This window comes from Salvelinus alpinus, chromosome 6 (genome assembly GCF_045679555.1).
Source record: "Salvelinus alpinus chromosome 6, SLU_Salpinus.1, whole genome shotgun sequence".
Lineage (NCBI taxonomy): Eukaryota > Metazoa > Chordata > Actinopteri > Salmoniformes > Salmonidae > Salvelinus > Salvelinus alpinus.
The window spans coordinates 6714543-6737570 of record NC_092091.1 but is presented as its reverse complement, the minus strand read 5'-3'; the positions used below and the strand labels follow the sequence as shown (position 1 = coordinate 6737570).

At 43.2% G+C, this 23028-nt stretch overlaps 2 protein-coding genes across 9 annotated transcripts in view; one reads left to right on the top strand and one right to left on the bottom strand.

Annotated features, from left to right (window-relative positions):
* Nucleotides 1-200: 200 nt before the first annotated feature.
* LOC139578037 (transmembrane protein 80-like) lies at nucleotides 201-3894 on the bottom strand. 4 transcript variants are annotated; one of them, XR_011675482.1, is made up of 7 exons: nucleotides 3848-3894; nucleotides 3632-3648; nucleotides 3369-3462; nucleotides 2779-2871; nucleotides 2016-2217; nucleotides 1066-1221; nucleotides 201-745 (listed from the first exon to the last, which is right to left on the bottom strand). XR_011675482.1 is itself a non-coding variant. In XM_071405182.1 (6 exons), exons 1-6 carry the CDS (start codon nucleotides 3864-3866, stop codon nucleotides 1191-1193), a joined length of 456 nt encoding a protein of 151 aa, XP_071261283.1. In that variant the 5' UTR covers nucleotides 3867-3894; the 3' UTR covers nucleotides 201-1190. The 4 variants fall into 4 exon arrangements, 3 of the variants coding, with proteins under 3 accessions (XP_071261283.1, XP_071261284.1, XP_071261285.1); XM_071405182.1 differs by having other exon boundaries at nucleotides 201-1221; XM_071405183.1 differs by having other exon boundaries at nucleotides 201-1221; nucleotides 3810-3865.
* A 2507-nt stretch (nucleotides 3895-6401) lies between these two features.
* LOC139578036 (myelin regulatory factor-like) overlaps nucleotides 6402-23028 on the top strand; it is a 73417-nt gene continuing 56790 nt past the window's right edge. For 4 of the 5 annotated variants that reach the window (XM_071405179.1, XM_071405181.1, XM_071405180.1 and 1 more), the window contains exon 1: nucleotides 6402-7101. In XM_071405179.1, coding sequence (XP_071261280.1) covers nucleotides 7056-7101 — 46 coding nt within the window. In that variant the 5' untranslated portion in view covers nucleotides 6402-7055. The remainder of the gene's footprint in view (nucleotides 7102-23028) is intronic. The other variant, XM_071405176.1, reaches the window with a different exon arrangement.

Genomic DNA, 23028 nt, shown 5'->3' with positions numbered 1-23028 from the left:
AATGATTGCAAACGTACCGCTTAGAAGGACACTGGAGGTCCATCTTCTGTAGGTTGTTATTTGCATGTCTGTCTGAATGTAGCCTATAGATGTGATGTACAGTGCATTCGGAAAGTATTCAGACCCCTCGACTTTTTCCACATTTTGTTACGTTACTTTCTTCTCATCAATCTACACACAATTAGCCAATAATGACAAAGCAAAAAACACTCTTTTTTTTTTTGTTGAAATGTTTGCAAATTTATAAAAAAAATGTAAAACAGAAATACTTTATTTACATAAGTATTCAGACCCTTTGCTATGAGACTCGACATTGATCTCAGGTGCATCCTGTTTCCATTGATCATCCTTGAGATGTTTCTACAACTTGATTGGAGTCCACTTGGGCTAAATTCAATTGATTGGACATGATTTGGAAAGGCCCACAGCTGTCTATATAAGGTCCTACAGTTGACGGTTCATGTCAGAGCAAAAACCAAGCCATGAGGTCAAAGGAATTGTCCGTAGAGCTCCGAGACAGGATTAGCATTCAGAACGCCCCAAACACCTGCATTGATACTCATCTCCTACGGTGCAGCAGAGGGTTTACCTTCCATTAAGGTTCGGTAGAGACGGAGGTTCGGTAGAGACGGAGGTTCGGTAGAGACAGAGGTTTGGTAGAGACGGAGGTTTGGTAGAGACGGAGTGTAGGAGATTCTGGAGGTGCTGACAGTGCAGCTATAATTGATGGGGTCAGGAATAGACACTGAAACACAGAAGTGAACACAGACATTAGGCTACATATTATTTATTTATTTTTTATTTCACCTTTATTTAACCAGGTAGGCTAGTTGAGAACAAGTTGTCATTTACAACTGTGACCTGGCCAAGATAAACCAAAGCAGTGCGACACAAAACAACAACACAGAGTTACACATGGAGTAAAACAAACATACAGTCAATAACACAATAGAAAAAAACAAGATATTATCAGAATTATCCAGAGGGACTTACAATCAGTGTATTCAACTAAAGTACGGTTAAAAGCAAAACAAAAAACAACAGTTATTGGAAAGTGAAACCTACTTTAAAGCCTGAGTTCAGTGTGGAACGTTCCCATTACCAATCTCTTCAGTAGAAGTGGTCACTCAGGTATTTTACCCATAAATCTCTTCTGTCTTTGGAGGAAAACGTGAGGTCTGGCCCTGACGTCATAGCATTAGAAGGCGGTATACAGTGACGCTTGGAATGAATAAAACCTGGATCAATAATTCACAAAGGCTCTGAAGAACCACAGGAGCTTATTTCATTGATGGACAATAGAGCAGACAAAAGGGAGCGTCGCTCAGTGCAGGCAGGCCATTCACAACACAATACCATTCACAACACCGGGGACTGGTAGCAGAGGCCTATTAGCCTACTTTAAAAATAGGCCAAGATAAAATGTCAACAAAATCATTAAAGGGATGATGAACTCGTGGATACCATGTTAATGTGTCTCTGTGTCCAGTATGAAGGAAGTTAGAGGTAGTTTTGCGAGCCAATGCTAACTAGCGTTAGCGCAATGACTGGAAGTGTATGAGTATCTGCTAGCATGCTAACAGATACCCATAGACTTAGAGTGATTGGGTATCTGCTGCTAGTGGATACCCATAGACTTTTTATTGAACCTTTATTTAACTAGGAAAGTCAGCTAAGAACAAATTCTTATTTACAGTGACGGCCTACCCCGGCCAAACCCTAACCCGGACGACGCTGGGCCAATTGTGCGCCGCCCTATGGGACTCCCAATCACGGGCCGGTTGTGATACAGCCTGGAATCAAACCAGGGTCTGTAGTGACACCTCTAGCACTGAGATGCAGTGCCTTAGACCTGTGCGCCACTTTGGAGGCCAGATTAAAAGGGCCTCAATGCCAAAATCCCAAAGTATCCCTTTAATTATTAAATCACAAAAAAAAAATGAATTGAATAAATATGAATCATATCAATAGATAGCTATGTGAGTAGGATGGACACGGCTAATAGATAAACTAACCTGGTGAATCTAGCCAGCGTGGCCAGACCTAGGACCCCTCCCAGTCCGTAAACACTGAGCAGTACGGCGTTGATGATGACGTCGGCGTGCATCACGTACAGCTGCCATACCAGGAAGTAGACGGACAGCAGGGCGGTAGCCACCGTCATGGCCAGGTTAGCCCACATATAACCCTCCGTCTCCTGCAGGTTACCCCTCACACCTGGAAGGAGGTGGGTGGGGGAGGGAGGGGGAGGGAGGGGGAGGGTGGGGGAGGGAGGGGGGAGAGAGAGACATAGCACGATGCCCCTGGAGCAGTATAGGGCCCACGACAACGGGAGAGGAAAATATTTTGGGTATCTCAGATCTTTCTGGCAATTCTCACATAGGAACTTCGTTGAGAGGAAGGATGTTTGAAATGATTTGTACATTTGTTACGAGAATCACGATGAAAGTGTCCATTTTTTGGCCCTTTATAGACCTATACATGCCTCCTGTCAGACTCTATGATCTGTGAACCGTACATGAATACAGACAACATCTAGTCATTATACTGTCAGACTCTATGATCTGTGAACCGTACATGAATACAGACAACATCTAGTCATTATACTGTCAGACTCTATGCTCTGTGAACCGTACATGAATACAGACAACATCTAGTCATTATACTGTCAGGTCTCCCATCCATCTGCATGGGAGACCCCCACTACAACTCACCACAGTAGAGTCAGACCCCCACTACAACTCACCACAGTAGAGTCAGACCCCCACTACAACTCACCACAGTAGAGTCGGAGCAGCTCCAGACAAGCCATGAAGAAGAGCAGACCTACGTCCTGGGTTAGGAGGTCATCAGGGTAGCTCATCACACGACCTGGAGGACAGGCAGCAAACCAGAGACGGACTCAAGACCAGAACTATCCGGCTCCAGACCACCTTGAGGCCAAGACCCTATTTATTGAGAACAAGACTGCATATATGGTGGTTTCAAGTAGTCTCAGGACCCAGGACCATTTTTGCAACAGGCCTACATACAAATGTCTCTTTGTCTAGGTATTTATGCTGCACAAAAAAGGGACAATAAAGATGTTGTGAACTGAATCAGAACGGTAGGTACACTCACTAGAGTACAAGACGAAACAAAACAGTGTAGTGTGCATACAGAAGATTAGTCACTCTCTCACTCTCTCTCTCTCTCACAACAACAACAGTGTGCATACAGAAGATTAGTCTCTCTCTCTCTCTCTCTCTCTCTCTCTCTCTCTCTCTCTCTCTCTCTCTCTCTCTCTCTCTCTCTCTCTCTCTCTCTCTCTCTCTCTCTCTCACACACACACAACAACAACAACAGTGTGCATGCAGAAGGTGCCTCACTCTTGTAGATGATCATGCAGAGTGTAGAGAGGAAGTACAAGACGTAGTAAAGAGCTGTCAGGTAGAGCAGGAGCTGGAGAGGAACAGACGATAGCTGGAGGTGGCGGTTAAGGGCGTTTTTCATTATCTGTATCGTGTGTGTGTTCAATTCGTTTTAAAATAGACATTCATTTTTAATTCCAAGGGAAGAAACACCTTGACACTTCTTTTTTTTAACCTGTTGCTATGTCCATTGCTAGCTAACTTTATTTTGAAAAGGATACTACAACAGCAGACTTGCCTGCAAGGAAATAAAACAATGTGTGAAATTATGTGAACAAATATCAGTCCGTTTCTCACACACAAACGTATAAATATACACTATTTGTGGCAGCAGTAAATTAATCAGAATATGGGACTGTAAAATTATTAATCCGAAATACATTTCAAATTCATAGTTACGTTTGTAATGCATCCGTGGCTATAGCAACGCATCCTACCTGCTCTGTTCGCCGCCATGTTGAATGTTGCTCCTCCTTCTTCACCAGTGGAGTTGTTGTCTAAATAACCAGCGGTTACATGTCTCCATCTAGTGGACTGGAAGGTGAAGTACAGGGCAAAAAAACACCCAAGGTCCTGTCACGTTAAATCGGGCATTTTAGTTATCACAACACACACAAATACGAACACGCACACACACACACACACACACACACACACACGCACACACACACACACACTTAGGGTTATCTTGTGGAATGTGGCAGTGGCATGAGGGGGAAAAACGTGAAGAAACACACTTGCTCTAGAGAAAAAGGGTAAGAATGTGAAATTATAACAATTTACACCATAGAATTACTAAACATATGTAGTTATTACTAAAATTATTAAAACTTAGCAAATTCTATTTACATGGTTTACAAACGAGAAACTTGTGAAACTAATTTTAAAATGTTCTCCTCTCTACCTCGAATTAGTCCTTTTGGAAGTTTTTATTGGTCAACTCTTTTGTTATTTAAAGCTCCTTTATCACTCTCACTACTCACACAACCGATGCGCACACACGCACGCACGCACGCACGCACACAGGCACGCACACACACACACACACACACACACACTACACTCCCTCTCCATTTCACATAGAGTAGTCTAATATATAGAAATGACAAAATAGCAAAAGGAACTGCGTTAACCAGCTGTTTTATTGTCCCTCTTTCTCTCCATCCCTCTCTTTCTGTCTCCCCCCTCTTTCTCTCCATCCCTCTCTTTCTGTCTCCCCCCTCTTTCTCTCCATCTCTCTCTTTCTATCTCCTCCCTCTTTCTCTCGATCTCTCGATCTCTCTCTTTCTGTCTACCCCCTCTTTCTCTCTCTCTCCATCTCTCTCTTTCTGTCTACCCCCTCTTTCTCTCCGTCTCTCCATCTCTCTCTTTCTATCTCCCCCCTCTTTCTCTCAGTCTTTCCATCGCTCCCTTTCTGTCTCCCCCCTCTTTCTCTCCGTCTCTCCATCTCTCTCCTTCTGTCTCCCCCCTCTTTCTCTCCGTCTCTCCATCTCTCTATTTCTGTCAACCCCCTCTTTCTCTCAGTCTTTCCATCACTCCCTTTCTGTCTCCCCCCTCTTTCTCTCCGTCTCTCCATCTCTCTCCTTCTGTCTCCCCCCTCTTTCTCTCCGTCTCTCCATCTCTCTCTGTCTATCTCTCCCCTCTTTCTCTCCATCTCTCCATCTCTCTCTTTCTGTCTCCCCCCTCTTTCTCTCCATCTCTCCATTTCTCTCTTTCTGTCCTGTGTCCTCCACAACAATGTACATAGTGTGGCAGACATAAACGGACGGCTTGTTTAGGACGAACAGAGGGAAAGAGGGGGGAGACGGTCGAGAGAAAGAGGGGGATAGAGAAGAGGAGAGAAAGAGGATGGGGGGGAGACAAAGAGAAAGAGAGACGATCCAGCTGTGACAGACAAGAGAACAAACCAGCATCTCTCTGACATGCACACAGTGGCATTGTTTTAGAGGGAGGGATGTAGCTAGCTGATAAGGTTGGAGAGAAATGGATTATTCCCTTCCTCCCCTGTTGGCTGGGACGCCTCGACAGAAAACAGTCGCCTGCTGCGTTGGAGTGTGACAGATAATGTGAGAGTTTAGAGATCCAGTAGCTGTTTAGGAGCAGAGACTTTTATTGACTCCAATAAAGTAAATGTCATGGACAGAGTGTAGACCTTTTTCTTCCTCACTATAGAGGCAGAGATATTCAACTTTAATCCGCCTATTGTTGCATATACACGTTTCACAACTCAATTTGTTTTTTTTCTCTAACATTCATGCTAAACTGGTTGTTTTAATGCGTTTATAGGTTTTATACATCATGTTTTTATTTTCAAACACATCACAAGGTCTTTAAAAAAGAAAAGAAGATGATGGTGTACCTGAATCTTTCCAGACTTAGCACCTAGTCTACGCAAATAGAAGGGATTTAATAGTTCAACCTTTCTCGTTTCATAAAGATGACAATAATTTGACAACATTTGGACAGAACAAACAGTAATTGAGAGAGAGAGAGAAGAACAGTGTATCAGAGATAGGTCGTTATTATAATTTTCGAAAAAGTAACTCGTTTTGGGAGGATTATTGGATTCGTTTTGGGGTCAAACCCAGAAGCTACACATTTCATATCACTAATACATATCAGTTCAGTTTTGCACTGAACAGAAATGAAACACGATTGCTCTTTTATTATGACTTTCGCTTAAATTACTTTAAAATTGTCCCAAAATAAAATGTTGTAAGGAATCAAATGTAATGTGTCCTGGGCCTATGAAAGTTACGCATCAAATATGAAGGTAAAGATTTGTTGACAGTTTGGCTACTGTAGCTTAGACTACTTAATGTCATCCCATGTAGGTCTCACATCCATCACCCAGGGAGGTTTTAACACACCTGTCTCATGTCCTCTCATCCCAGCCGATCACACACACACACACACACACGCACACGCACAGCGCACGGCTCTGTGGACCAGTAGGTCGCGTCTACGTCGCATCCAGAGAGAGGAGGGCGAACTGCTAGAAGACAGACGGGGAGGTCATCTACACAGACGCAGTCAAACGCTGGATATTGACGTACAACGTTTTCCCGAAGACTCCAACTTAGGTATCCATTGTCCTGCAATCAACAAGGCAACGAAAAAATATATACAAGAAGAATCGAAAAAAGTCGAAGAATTGCTCTGGGACATTATTTAACGATGTATTGATAGTTTTCCCAACGCGGAACTCGTGTTGTGCGACTTCTCTATGGCTATTTCTAATTAGGCTACCACTGAATGAGGTATAATAATTCTACCTGTTCACTTTTGTGTGGATTATTTTTATATTTAAAACGCTTGTTTTAGGCGTTGATGATTTAAAAACAAAAACATGTAATATATTTATAAAGGGAAGGGAATAAAATAAATAATTGTGTTCAGGTATCGCTCCTAAAACCAGAGAGGGAATCTCTCTCTCTTTTGTTTTGACAAGGAGTGGATTTATGAGCGATAATAATTCCACGTTAGGACTTGGACTATAGTTGCCACCGCAGAGACATTTGGACACGCCGCCAGTCCCGACTGCGTGATGTATCCGTGAGAGTTGACCCGATATAACACAACTGTTTCGGCCGGACTCATAGGGAGCGGGGAAGTTCATGGAGGTTATTAGTGGGACCCGCTAGGATGGATGTGGTGGATGAAACCGAAGCGTTACAGAGATTTTTTGAAGGTAAGAACAATACACATGTATTTACAATATAGGCCATGTTAATGGGTTTTGTGTTTAATTGAAATGTGTGTTGGAACTAGGCTAAACAAATATAAGTCGCGGGTTGCACCTGAGCGAATAGCACCCGCTTTACCAGAACTCACGCAACCTCGTTTCTACTTTTTTTATGGAGAGAAAAACTGTGTGAAAAACGTTGGATATATTGTAGATCTTCTCATTCGTTGTCATATATTATTTAGTACATGTGCTAATTGTACTATTATCTAAAGCGTTAGGCATTTTCACTGGGCCGACAGTGTTGTTGGTGGGATATAGGGCTACTATATAGGCTACAGACTACGAACAGTAAACACAGTGCAATGTCTTTTCAACTTCGTAGCCCTCTTTTTGTGTCTGTGTCTATCGTGCCAGGTTTTGTATTCAACATCAGTGTTTGAATAGCCTGCCTGTTATCTAAATTATACGGTTAATGCACTGTGTATGTACTCAAGTGCAGTGGTTCTCAATCCTGGTCCTGGGGAACCAAAGGTGTGTACATTTTTCGTTTTTTCTTGCCCTTAGCTGCTACACACCCGATTAAAATCGTCAACGCATCAGGCTTTGATTGTTTTAATCCGGTGTGTAGCGCTAAGGGCAAAAACAGAAATGAACACCCCTTCAGGTCCCTAGGACCAGGATTAGGGACCACTGATCTAGTGTACTTTATGTTACTTCATGTCATGAATAATCATGGTTGACTTTCAGAGCTGATAGTTCAACAATGAAGAAAAGCAAAGCAGGCTGAACAAGGAAGGTATATGAGGTTTTTTCCTGGGACCTTTGACCCCTTTAAGGCTATAGATTTTTAAAAAAGGCTCTTGAAGATGTCTATTGATTTTAATTATTAGAGTCCCTCAAATAACTTAGTAATAAAATATTCAAAAAATAAAAAAGAACTAGTAAGAGTTAGAATGGTAAATAAAGTGTTAGGAGCAAATGTGATGTTGACGAGTTGCAGGACTTGAAGAATGGGGAGAACTGGGAGTTCTGAGGAGAAAAGGGGGAGGAGAAAAGGGGGAGGAGAAAAGGGGGAGGAGGAGAGAGAGAGGATATAGGAATGCAGAATGAAGATGAATGGTGTGGTTTATAAAGGGGTAAAGGGGTAAACTGGGGTACTCCGTGTGAGAGAGAAACCCAGACAGAACGTATTACTGTTTGACATAAGCCATAGACGTTGAGTCTCAGGTTTACATCTGTGGCCAACTGTGTTAAAACTGAGAAATGTCATTTTACACAGAGGTTATGGTTGTTACACATTATAATTGTTGTATTACATTTTATACTTTACTTCAGTCACTACTCTATTTTATTTATTAAAACATTTAAACAATTGCATCCCTCCCAGTCAAGTTTTTTAGTTGTTGTGGGGTCGAATGTAGGTTAAAACGTTATCACTTTGCTAAGTTTGATGATGCTGTGGTTATGGTTGTTGTGACACGCTGAAAACGATCCTTTTTTATGGTTGCTTTATAAGCTATATAGACAAAAAGTATGTGGACATGCCTTCAAATAAGTTGATTTGGCTAATTCAGCAACACCCGTTGCTGACAGGTGTATAGAGTCGAGCACACAACCATGCAATCTCCATAGACAAACATTGGCAGTAGAATGACCCGTACGGAAGAGCACAGTGACTTTCAACGTGGCACCGTCATAAGATGCCACCTTTCCAACAAGTCAGTCCGTCAATGTTCTGCCTCGCAGAATGGGAACGGCAGAATGGGAACGGCAGAATGGGAACGGCAGAATGGGAACGGCAGAATGGGAACGGCAGAATGGGAATGGCAGAATGGGAACGGCAGAATGGGAACGGTCTGGGACTGTTTTTCATGGTTCAGGCCCCTTAGTTCCAGAAGGGAAATCTTAACGCTACAGCATACAATGACATTCTAGACAATTCTGTGCTTCCAACTTTGTGGCAACAGTTTGGGGAAGGCCCTTTCCTGTTTCAACATGACAATGACGCCATGCACAAAGTGAGGTCCATACAGAAATAGTTTATCGAGATTGGTGTGGAAGAACTTGACTGGCCTGACCTCAACCCCATCGAAAATCTTTTGGATGAATTGGAATGCCGACTGAGAGCCAGGCCTAATCGCCCGACCTCACTAATGCTCTTGTGGCTGAATGGAAGCAAGTCCCTGCAGCAATGTTCTAACATCTAGTGGAAAGCCTTCCTGTTATAGCAGCAAACCAACTCCATATTAATGCCCATGAATTAGATGTTCAACGAGCAGGTGTCCACATACTTTTGGTCAAGTAGTGTGTGTATTACTCGTTGCCCTATATAACTCATGAGTATTACTCGTCTCCCTATATAACTCATGGGTATTACTCGTTGCCCTATATAACTCATATGTATTACTCGTTGTCCTATATAACTCATGGGTATTACTCATTGTCCTATATAACTCATGGGTATTACTCGTTGCCCTATATAACTCATGGGTATTACTCGTTGTCCTATATAACTCATGGGTATTACTCGTTGCCCTATATAACTCATGGGTATTACTCGTTGCCCTATATAACTCATGGGTATGACTCGTTGCCCTATATAACTCATGGGTATTACTCGTTGCCCTATATAACTCATATAACTCATGGGTATGACTCGTTGCCCTATATAATGCATACGTATTACTCGTTGCCCTATATAACTCATGGGTATTACTCGTTGCCCTATATAACTCATACGTATTACTTGTTGCCATATATAACTCATGGGTATTACTCGTTGCCCAATATAGCTCATATAACTCATGGGTATTACTCGTTGCCCTATATAACTCATACGTATTACTCGTTGCCCTATATAGCTCATGGGTATTACTCGTCTCCCTATATAACTCATGGGTATTACTCGTTGTCCTATATAACTCATGGGTATTACTCGTTGCCCTATATAACTCATGCGTATTACTCGTTGCCCTATATAACTCGAGGGAATTACTCATTGCCCTATATAACTCATATGTATTACTCGTTGCCCTATATAACTAATACGTATTACTCGTTGCCCTATATAACTCGTGGGTATTACTCGTTGCCCTATATAACTCATGGGTATTACTCGTTGCCCTATATAATGCATACGTATTACTCGTTGCCCTATATAACTCATGGGTATTACTCGTTGCCCTATATAACTCATATGTATTACTCGTTGCCCTATATAACTCATGGGTATTACTCGTTGCCTTGTATAACTCATACGTATTACTCGTTGCCCTATATAACTCATGGGTATTACTCGTTGCCCTGTATAACTCATACGTATTACTCGTTGCCCTATATAACTCATGGGTATTACTCGTTGCCCTATATAACTCATGGGTATTACTCGTTGCCCTATATAACGCATACGTATTACTCGTTGCCCTATATAACTCATGCTTATTACTCGTTGCCCTACATAACTCATACGTATTACTCGTTGCCCTATATAACTCATGGGTATTACTCGTTGCCCTATATAACTCATGGGTATTACTCGTTGCCCTATATAACTCATGGGTATTACTCGTTGCCCTATATAATGCATACGTATTACTCGTTGCCCTATATAACTCATGGGTATTACTCGTTGCCCTGTATAACTCATACGTATTACTCGTTGCCCTATATAACTCATGGGTATTACTCGTTGCCCCATATAACTCATGGGTATTACTCGTTGCCCTATATAACTCATGGGTATTACTCGTTGCCCTATATAACTCATACGTATTACTCGTTGCCCTATATAACTCATGGGTATTACTCGTTTCCCTGTATAACTCATGGGTATTACTCGTTGCCCTGTATAACTCATGGGTATTACTCGTTGCCCTATATAACTCATGGGTATTACTCGTTGCCCTATATAACTCATGGGTATTACTCGTTGCCCTATATAACTCATGGGTATTACTCGTTGCCCTATATAACTCATACCTGTCCAGAAATGTAGTTTCTGCGTGGTCAAATACAGTGTATGACAGATAGGACCGATTCTTTGTGTATGTTTGACCACTGGGGAAACCCCTATAAGAGACGTTACCGCTAAAGTTCAGTGATTGATGTGACTAATGTGTGTCAGACCTTCCCAGTAATGTGTCATTGTGTAACGTTGTGTTGAAACACAGTGTCAAGTGTTTAGAGAGACAAGAGACCATAAAGACAGAACAATGTACCTCAAATGGCACCCTATTCCCTCTTTAGTGCACTACTTTTGACCAGGGCCTATAGGGCATAGGGTGCACTACTTTTGACCAGGGCCTATAGGGCATAGCGTGCACTACTTTTGCACTATATAGAGAATGGGGTTCCATTTGAGACACAGATAGAGACTAGACTGTAGCTAGGTGCCCAATAAATTATGTTTAACACATTATTATGATAGTATATGCACTGTTGACTCGACTATACACAGTTATCCATGACTGTCAAGTGCTCCCTAGTCCCTACCACTCTGACAACCATTTAGAGTGTTTACATTCTTTCTTGGGAGTGAGAGAGAGAGAGGGAGAGGGGGAGAGAGAGACAGAGAGAGAGAGAGAGAGAGAGAGAGAGGGAGAGAGAGAGAGACAGAGAGAGAGAGGGAGAGAGAGAGAGACACAGAGACTGAGAGAGAGAGAGAGAGAGGGGGGAGAGAGAGAGAGACACAGAGACGGAGAGAGAAAGGGGGGGAGAGAGAGAGAGAGAGAGAAAGAGAGAGGGGGGAGAGAGAGAGACACAGAGAGAGAGAGAGAGAAAGAGAGAGAGTGAGAGGGGGAGACACACAGAGAGAGAGAGAGAGGGGGGGGAGAGAGAGACACAGAGACGGAGAGAGAGAGAGAGAGAGAGAGAGAGAGGGGGGAGAGAGAGACACAGAGACAGAGAGAGAGAGAGAGAGAGAGAGAGAGAGAGAGAGGGGGAGAGACAGAGACAGAGACAGAGAGAGAGAGAGAGAGAGAGGGGGGAGAGAGAGACACAGAGACAGAGAGAGAGAGAGAAAGAGAGAGGGGGGAGAGAGAGACACAGAGACAGAGAGAGAGAGAGAGAGAGAGAGAGAGAGGGGGGGGGAGAGAGAGACACAGAGACAGAGAGAGAGAGAGAGAGAAAGAGAGAGAGGGAGAGGGGGGAGAGAGAGAGAGACACAGAGACGGAGAGAGAGAGAGATGTTCTTACATTGGCTCTAAGACTGTAATGGTTGCTTCATAGAGGTAGAAAGAGTAAACCACTGGAGCTCTATTTACAGTTCAGTGAATCGGCTAGTTACTTAGACATCAGTCAAAAGGTGGGAGGGCTGGACAGGTAAGAAAGACAGGCCAGCCACCCTCACATTAACTCTTTCCAGTGTATTTTCTATTGAATTATAATATTATTTTCTTTACACCTAATTTTCTCCCCAATTTCGTGATTCCGATCTTGTCTCATCACTGCAACTCCCCAACGGGCTCGGGAAGAGGTGAAGGTCGAGTCATGCGTCCTCTGACACATGACCCGCCAAACCGCGCTTTCTTAACACCCGCCTACACTTAACCTGGAAGCCAACTGCACCAATGTGTCAGAGGAAACACTGTTCAACTGACAACCAAGGTCAGCCTGCAGGCGCCCGGCCCGCCACAAGGAGTCACTAGAGCGCGATGAGCACAAGTAAAGCCTCCCCGAACCCGGACGACGCTGGCCATACGGGACTACCGATCATGGCCGGGATCGAACCGCAGGCTGTAGTGATGCAGTGCCACTCCGAAGGCACCCATCATAGTTGTTTAATACTAATACTAATAACGCTAATACCTTAGCATTGGCTACATTTCTTTAAATTGACAATTTTGTGAACTGTCCTGTGCAATTTTTTAAAAATTACACAATACCTGTTAGCAAAGGTGACAACTAGACGTGCAGGAGCTGGCAGGGTATTTGTAGTCTTGCATGTTATCTACTTCGATGCTAATCTACTTTGATGCTAATCTACTTCGATGCTAATTAGCATTTTCGAACATGAGAGTCAATAGAGATTAATATATTGATAAAAGTCAACTTGTCCAAGAGAGATTTACATGATTATCAAAACGTCACACCAGGGTTCGCTTGTACGAAACATAACCCTCAAGTGTTAGATAGATAGATAATGTCTTGAAGAGAATACAGAGCCATTTCAGATAGATAATGTCTTAAAGAGAATACAGAGCCATTTCAGATAGATAATGTCTTAAAGAGAATACAGAGCCATTTCAGATAGATAATGTCTTAAAGAGAATAGAGAGCCATTTCAGATAGATAATGTCTTACTGAGAATGCAGAGCCATTTCAGATAGATAATGTCTTAAAGAGAAGACAGAGCCATTTCAGATATATAATGCCTTAAAGAGAAGACAGAGCCATTTCAGATAGATAATGTCTTACTGAGAATCAGAGCCATTTCAGATAGATAATGTCTTACTGAGAATACATAGCCATTTCAGATAGATAATGTCTTGAAGAGAATACAGAGACATTTCAGATAGATAATGTCTTACTGAGAATACAGAGCCATTTCAGATAGATAATGTCTTACTGAGAATACAGAGCCATTTCAGATAGATAATGTCTTATTGAGAATACAGAGCCATTTCAGATAGATAATGTCTTACTGAGAATACAGAGCCATTTCAGATAGATCATGTCTTAAAGAGAAGACAGAGCCATTTCAGAAAGGTAATGTCTTACTGAGAATACAGAGTCAATTCAGAGACCACTACAGACCCAGGATTTGGCATTTAACCTATTTAACCTGGGTCTCACACACACACACACACACACTCACACACACTAACACACACTCACACACACACTGCTGTAATGTACAGTATTTGTCCGGTGGTAAACTATGGTTAAGTAGGATTAGTGAGAAATGTATACACTAAGACTAATGCACAGGGAACATTCCTGGAATAACATAAACCTGGTAAACCTCTCTCTCTCTCTGTCTCTGTCTCTGTCTCTCTCTCTCTCTCTCTCTCTCTCTCTCTCTCTCTCTCTCTCTCTCTCTCTCTCTCTCTCTCTCTCTCTCTCTCTCTCTCTCTCTCTCTCTCTCTCTCTCTCTCTCTCTCTCTTTCTCTCTCTCTCTCTCTCTCTCTCTCTCTCTGGGGGGGGGGGGGGGGGTGAGGAGGAGAGATAGCACACACAGACACAAGGTGGGAAAAATATAAAAACATGAACACCACCACTCTCTCTCACACACACACACACACTGGTGAGTATCAGCAGATTACGACCCATATCTGTCACTAGTGTTGAGAGAGAGGGAGTCACTGTTACAGATGGAGTTGTGCCTCATCACTGTTATGTGGCTACAAGATGCTGTACTTCTGTCCAGCAACACAGTCTGGAGAAACCTGACAGTCTCCAACATCAGTCTGGAGAACCTCAGTCTCCAACATCAGTCTGGAGAAACCTGACAGTCTCCAACATCAGTCTGGAGAACCTCAGTCTCCAACATCAGTCTGGAGAACCTCACAGTCTCCAACATCAGTCTGGAGAACCTCAGTCTCCAACATCAGTCTGGAAAAACCTGACATTCTCCAACATCAGTCTGGAGAACCTCAGTCTCCAACATCAGTCTGGAGAACCTCACAGTCTCCAACATCAGTCTGGAGAAACTCACATTCTCCAACATCAGTCTGGAGAACCTCAGTCTCCAACATCAGTCTGGAGAACCTCACAGTCTCCAACATCAGTCTGGAAAAACCTGACATTCTCCAACATCAGTCTGGAGAACCTCGCAGTCTCCAACATCAGTCTGGAAAAACCTGACATTCTCCAACATCAGTCTGGAGAACCTCGCAGTCTCCAACATCAGTCTGGAGAAACTCAGTCTCCAACATCCATCTGGAGAGACTCACAGTCTCCAATATCAGTCTAGAGAACCTCACAGTCTCCAACATCAGTCTGGAGAAACTCACAGTCTCCAACATCAGTCTGGAGAACCTCAGTCTCCAACATCCATCTGGAGAGACTCACAGTCTCCAATATCAGTCTAGAGAACCTCACAGTCTCCAACATCAGTCTGGAGAACCTCAGTCTGGAGAACCTCACAGTCTCCAACATCAGTCTGGAGAACCTCACAGTCTCCAACATCAGTCTGGAGAATCTCAGTCTCCAATATCAGTCTGGAGAACCTCACAGTCTCCAAATCAGTCTGGAGAACCTCACAGTCTCCACCATCAGTCTGGAGAACCTCACAGTCTCCAACATCAGTCTGGAGAACCTCACAGTCTCCAACATCAGTCTGGAGAACCTCACAGTCTACACCATCAGTCTGGAGAACCTCACAGTCTACACCATCAGTCTGGAGAACCTCACAGTCTCCAACATCAGTCTGGAGAACCTCACAGTCTCCAACATCAGTCTGGAGAACCTCACAGTCTCCAACATCAGTCTGGAGAACCTCACAGTCTACACCATCAGTCTGGAGAACCTCACAGTCTACACCATCAGTCTGGAGAACCTCACAGTCTCCAATATCAGTCTGGAGAACCTCACAGTCTCCAACATCAGTCTGGAGAACCTCACAGTCTCCACCATCAGTCTGGAGAACCCCACAGTCTCCAGCATCAGTCTGGAGAACCTCAGTCTCCAACATATACCATGTTTATTACAAAACATTTATTTTCACTGCTCTAATTACGTTGGTAACCAGTTTGTAAAAGCAATAAGGCACCTCTGGGGTTTGTGGTATATGGCCAATATACCAGGGCTAAGGGCGTTGCGTTGCGACTAAGAACAGCCCTTAGCCGTGGTATATTGGCCATATACCACACCCCCTCGTGTCTTATTGCTTAAATACATAGCAGTGATGGAATAAAACAAAACCCGTTAGTTATCTGGATAGGAACTTTACTGTGGCGATGACCTCACACAGTAAAATCTTCAATAGGATATATTGGTCCTAGGACCCCATCTGATCGTCTTCAGTGTGCAAGGTGGATTGAGTGTTATTCTAATCCTACCCAGCATTACACACCCAGAAGCCTTTATTGTATGCAGCAGGAGATTATAGCGATAGTCTGCTGTGACCTTCTCTACCGTCTCTACCTTCTCTACATTCTCAATTGTCTCTACCTTCTCTACCTTCTCTATCTACTCTACATTCTCTACCTTCTCGATATTCTCTACCTTCTCGATATTCTCTACCTTCTCTATATTCTCTACCTTCTCTACCTTCTCTACCTTCTCGATATTCTCTACCTTCTCTACCTTCTCTACCTTCTCTACCTTCTCGATATTCTCTACCTTCTCTACCTTCTCTATCTTCTCGATATTCTCTACCTTCTCTACCTTCTCTACCTTCTCTACCTTCTCGATATTCTCTACCTTCTCAATATTCTCTACCTCTACCTTCTCTATCTTCTCTACCTTCTCTATCTACTCTACCTTCTCTACCTTCTCTACCTTCTCTACCTTCTCAATATTCTCTACCTTCTCTACCTTCTCGATATTCTCTACCTTCTCTACCTTCTCGATATTCTCTACCTTCTCGATATTCTCTACCGTATCTACCTTCTCAATATTCTCTACCTTCTCTACCTTCTCTACCTTCTCGATATTCTCTACCTTCTCTACCTTCTCGATATTCTCTACCTTCTCGATATTCTCTACCGTATCTACCTTCTCAATATTCTCTACCTTCTCTACCTTCTCTACCTTCTCGATATTCTCTACCTTCTCTACCTTCTCGATATTCTCTACCTTCTCTACCTTCTCGATATTCTCTATCTTCTCTACCTTCTCTATTTTCTCTACCGTCTCTATCTACTCTACCTTCTCTACTTTCTCAATATTCTCTACCGTATCTACCTTCTCAATATTCTCTACCTTCTCTACCTTCTCTACCTTCTCTACCTTCTCTACCTTCTCTGCCTTCTCTACCTTCTCTACCTTCTCTACCTATGGACTGTCACATGAAGATGGTCAGACTGGTAACACATATTTTAAATACACCAGTAGTCATGGATACACCAGTAGTCATGGATACACCAGTCGTCATGATTCAGGCAACTTATTCTCCAGGTCCTGAGAGCCGAGTGGGTGGTAGGGTGGTGTAGTGTAGTGTGGTGTGGTGTGGTGTGGTGTGGTGTAGTGTAGTGTAGTGTAGTGTAGTGTAGTGTAGTGTAGTGTAGTGTAGTGTAGTGTAGTGCGGTAGTTTAGCTCTGTGAGTTAGAGGGTGGTGTGGTGGGGGGGCAGTAGTTTAACTCTGTGAATTAGAGGTTGGTGTGGTGGGGGGCAGTAGATTAACTCTGTGAGTTAGAGGGTGGTGTGGTGGGGGGCCAGTAGTTTAACTCTGTTATTAGGGGGGGCAGTAGTTTAACTCTGTGAGTTAGAGGGTGGTGTGGTGGGGGGGCAGTAGTTTAACTCTGTGAGTTAGAGGGTGGTGTGGTGGGGGCAGTAGTTTAACTCTGTTATTAGGGGGGGCAGTAGTTTAACTCTGTGAGTTAGAGGGTGGTGTGGTGGGTGGCAGTAGTTTAACTCTGTGAGTTAGGGGGGGGGGCAGTAGTTTAACTCTGTGAGTTAGAGGGTGGTGTGGTGGGGGGCAGTAGTTTAACTCTGTGAGTTAGAGGGTGGTGTGGTGGGGGGCAGTAGTTTAACTCTGTGAGTTAGGGGGTGGTGTGGTGGGGGGCAGTAGATTAACTCTGTGAGTTAGAGGGTGGTGTGGTGGGGGGCAGTAGTTTAACTCTGTGAGTTAGGGGGTGGTGTGGTGGGGGGCAGTAGATTAACTCTGTGAGTTAGGGGGTGGTGTGGTGGGGGGCCAGTAGTTTAACTCTGTGAGTTAGAGGGTGGTGTGGTGGGGGGCCAGTAGTTTAACTCTGTTATTAGGGGGGGCAGTAGTTTAACTCTGTGAGTTAGAGGGTGGTGTGGTGGGGGGGCAGTAGTTTAACTCTGTGAATTAGAGGGTGGTGTGGTGGGGGCAGTAGATTAACTCTGTGAATTAGAGGGTGGTGTGGTGGGGGGCAGTAGTTTAACTCTGTGAATTAGGGGGGGCAGTAGATTAACTCTGTGAGTTAGAGGGTGGTGTGGTGGGGGGCAGTAGTTTAACTCTGTGAGTTAGAGGGTGGTGTGGTGGGGGGCAGTAGATTAACTCTGTGAGTTAGAGGGTGGTGTGGTGGGGGGCAGTAGATTAACTCTGTGAGTTAGAGGGTGGTGTGGTGGGGGCAGTAGATTAACTCTGTGAGTTAGAGGGTGGTGTGGTGGGGGGGCAGTAGTTTAACTCTGTGAGTTAGAGGGTGGTGTGGTGGGGGGCAGTAGTTTAACTCTGTGAGTTAGAGGGTGGTGTGGTGGGGGGCAGTAGATTAACTCTGTGAGTTAGAGGGTGGTGTGGTGGGGGGGCAGTAGATTGTAGAGTCTCATAGTCCATGGTTTACTCCTGCTCTGTAACAGTGAGTGTGTGGCCGTTAGAGGAATGCATTGTTTTTGACCAGCCAGGCTTACAACATTTGTTATATTTTACGCCCTTGCAGCTTTACAGTCATATAACATGTCAGTACTTCTCAACACAGTAATCTCTTTGGCCTAGAAATTATGTTTGTTTCTCAGTTTGTACTTTTTAGGGATGTTCTGTGGAGGAATTTGGACACTGTTTTTAGTAGGTTGGTCTACTTCCTAGTTACTATTGGAATACCCTGAGATCATTTTATCTTCTCCCTCCTGTGTTGTAACGATGTGCGCCGAGAGTCAGGAAGCAAGTTCAGGGAGTGAGTGTTTTACAACATCGACACAACGTAATACAAAAGAAAGAAACACTAACAGCACACAGATATATAGGGAAGGTAATCAGGGAAGTGATGGAGTCCAGGTGAGTCTGATGATGCGCAGGTGCGCGTATCGATGGTGACAGGTGTGCGCCACAACGAGCAGCCTGGTCACCTAGAGGCCGGAGAGGGAGTACACGTGACACTGGGACCTCTGTCTCCCTCTCTCTCTCTCTCTGTCTCTGTCTCTCTGTCTCCCTCTCTCTCTCTCTCTGTCTCTCTGTCTCTCTGTCTCTCTGTCTCTCTCTCTCTCTCTCTCTCTCTCTGTCTCTCTGTCTCCCTCTCTGTCTCTGTCTCTCTGTCTCCCTCTCTCTCTCTCTCTGTCTCTCTGTCTCTCTGTCTCTCTCTCTCTCTCTCTCTCTCTCTCTCTCTCTCTCTCTCTCTCTCTCTCTCTGTGTCTCTGTGTCTCTTTCTCTCCTCCTCTCTCTCTCTCTCTCTCTCTCTCTCTCTCTCTCTCTCTCTCTGTCTCTTTCTCTCCTCCTCTCTCTCTCTCTCTCTCTCTCTCTCTCTCTCTCTCTCTCTCTCTCTCTGTGTCTCTTTCTCTCCTCCTCTCTCTCTCTCTCTCTCTCTCTCTCAATTAAATTAAATTCAAAAAGCTTTATTGGCAAGGGAAACATACAGTATGTTTACATTGCCAAAGCAAATTGAATAGATAATTAAGAAATGGGAAATAAACAATCAGTAAACATTACTCTCACAAAGATTTAAAAGAATATCAATATTTTAAATGCTACATTATTGTTGAAACAATGTGCAAACAGTTCAAGTACAAAAGGGAAAATAAATAAGCAGATAAATCTAGGTTGTATTTACAATGGTGTTTGTTCTTCACTGGTTGACCTTTTCTCATGGCAACGGGCCACACATCGTGCTGCTGTGATGGCACACTGCGGTATTTCACCCAGTAGATATGGGAGTTTATCAATGTTTGATTTGTTTTCAAATTATTAGTGGATCTGTGTGATCTATGGGAAATATGTGTCTCTAATGTGTTCAGACATTTGACAGGAGGTTAGGAAGTGCAGCTCAGTTTCCACCTCATTTTGTGGGCAGTGTTGCACATAGCCTGTCTTCTCTTGAGAGCCAGGTCTGCCTACGGCGGCCTTTCTCAATAGCAAGGCAATGCTCACTGAGTCTGTACAGAGTCAAAGCTTTCCTTAAGTTTGGGTCAGCCACAGTGGTCAGGTGTTCTGCCACTGTGTACTCTCTGTTTAGGGCCAGATAGCATTCCAATTTGCTCTGTTTTTCTCGAGGTTGATTCTTTCCAGTGTTTCAAATAGTTCTCTTTTTGCTTTCTGATCATTTGGTTTGGTCTAAATGTGTTGCTGTCCTAGGGCTCTGTGGGGTCTGTTTTTGTTTGTAGACTGTAACCCAGAACCAACTGGCTGAGGAGACTCTTCTCTAGATTAATCTCTCTGTAGGTGAGGGCTTTGTGGTGGAATGTGTTGGCATCGCTTCCTTTTAGGTGGTTGTAGAATTTAACAGCTCTTTTTTAGGATGTTGATAACTAACAAGTATAGTCCTAATTCTGCTCTGCATCCATTTTGTTTTACACAAAGTATATTTTTGCAGAATTCTTGGTTGGTGAGCGGACCCCAGACCTCACAACCATAAAGTGCAATGGGTTCTATAACTGATTGAAGTATCTTTAACCAGATCCTAATAGAATGTTGAGTTCCTTTTGATATCGTAGAAGGCCTTCTTGCCTTGTCTCTTAGATCATACACAGATTTGTGGAAGTTACATGTGGTGTTGATGTTTAGGCCGAGGCATGTGTATTTCTTTGTGTGCTCTACGGCAACAGTATCTAGATAGAATTTGTATTTGTTATCTTGGCTACTGGACCTTTTTTGGAACACCATTTTCTTGGTCTCACTGAGATTTACTGTCAGGACCCAGGTCTGACAGAATCTGTGCAGAAGATCTAGGTGCTGCTGTAGGCCCTCCTTGGTTGTGGACAGAAGCACCAGATCATCAGCAAACAGTAGACATTTGACTTCAGGTTCTAGTAGGGTGAGGCCGGGTGCTGCAGACTGTTCTAGTACCCTCGCCAATTTCTTGATATATATGTTGAAGAGGATGGGGCTTAAGCTGCATCCCTGTCTCAACCCACGGTCCCGAGGAAAGAAATCTGTGTGTTTATTGTCAATTATAACCTCACACTGGTTATTTGTGTACATTGATTTTATGATGTTGTATGTTTTTCCCCCAACACTGCTTTCCATCAGTTTATATAGCAGACCCTCGTGCCAAATTATGTCAAAAGACGTTTTGAAATCAACAAAGCATGAAAATACTTTTTTGGGGTTTTGTGTTGTTTGTTTGTCAGTAAGTGTGTGCAGGGTGTATACGTGGTTTGTTGTATGGTATTTTGGTAAGAAGCCAATTTTATATTTGCTCAGGACATTGTTTTCACTAAGGAAATTGATTGTGGTATGCTGACGCATATTCCAAGGTAATTATAAGGGGTCAAATTTGTCTCCACTTTTGTGGATTGGGGTGATCATATCTTGGTTCCAAATATTAGGGAAGATGCCCGGAGCTGAGAATTGAAGAGTTTAACAATAGTCCGTTTGAATTTGTGGTCTGTATATTTTATCATTTCATTGAGGATACTATCAACACTACAGGCCTTTTTGGAATGGAGGATTTGTATTTTGTCCTGTAGGTCATCCAATGTAATTGGAGAATCCAGTGTGTTTTGGTATTCCTTATTAGCTGATTCTAAGTTTTGCAAATGGTAATGTATATGTTTTTGCTCTTGTGTTATATGTCCCGAAAAGATTGAAGAAGTTATTTATCCATTTATCTCCATTTTGGATAGATAGGGTGTTAGATAGGAGTGTTAGATAGTGTTGTTTGTTTAGTGTGTTCCAATTTTCCCAGAAGTGATTTGATTCTATGAAGTCTTCAATCACAATGAGCTGTTTTCTGTCATGCCTTCTTACTGTGTTTCTGTATTGTTTTAATGATTCACCATAGTGAAGGCGTAGACTCAGGTTTTCTGGTTCTCTATGTTTTTGGTTGGACAGGTTTCTCAATTTCTTTCTTAGGTTTTTACATTCTTCATCAAACCATTTCTCTTTGTTGTTAGTTGTCTTAGGTTTTTACATTCTTCATCAAACCATTTCTCTTTGTTGTTAGTTGTCTTAGGTTTTTACATTCTTCATCAAACCATTTCTCTTTGTTGTTAGTTGTCTCAGGTTTTCTGGAATGTAAATATGATATGTTAGCTGATAGCTTCATGCTAAGTTAACACCTTCACTATTGCAGGAAAACATTTTGTCCAGGAAGTTGTCTAGGAGGGATTGGATTTGGTGTCGGCCAAATGTTTTTTGGTAGGTCTCTACACTACCCTCCTTCCATCTAAAGCATTTCCTAATATTATGTTAATTTATATTATTATAATTTGTTTGGCTTCGATGCCTCATGATTGAGTATTGCTCCGATCAAGTAAATTGTGATTTTTCTGTGATCTGATAGGGGTGTTAGATAGGGGTGTTAGATAGGGGTGTTAGATAGAGGTGTTAGATAGGGTGTTAGATAGGGGTGTTAGATAGGGTGTTAGATAGGGGTGTTAGATAGGGTGTTAGATAGGGGTGTTAGATAGGGGTGTTAGATAGGGGTGTTAGATAGGGGTAGTAGATAGGGGTAGTAGATAGGGGTAGTAGATAGGGGTAGTAGATAGGGGTAGTAGATAGGGGTAGTAGATAGGGGTGTTAGATAGGGGTGTTAGATAGGGGTGTTAGATAGGGGTGTTAGATAGGGTGTTAGACAGGGTGTTAGACAGGGGTGTTAGATAGGGTGTTAGATAGGGGTGTTAGATAGGGGTGTTAGATAGGGGTGTTAGATAGGCTGACTGTGAATGCTCTGAGAGACTATGGGTTGAAGACAGTGATAAAGTAGTTTACAGTACTACTGCCAAGAGATGAGCTATAGGTGTACCTACCGTAGGTATTGACTATGTACATACCCAGCGTGCGACAGAGCTGCAGCAGTTGTGACCTGTTTTTGTTTGGTTATGTTGTCCTAGTAGTGTCTAGGGGGGCATATGGGGGAGGCAATGATGTCACCTCCAGGTAGGTGTTTGTCCCCCTGTGTGCTGAGGGTGTCAGGTTCTTGTCCAGTTCTGGCA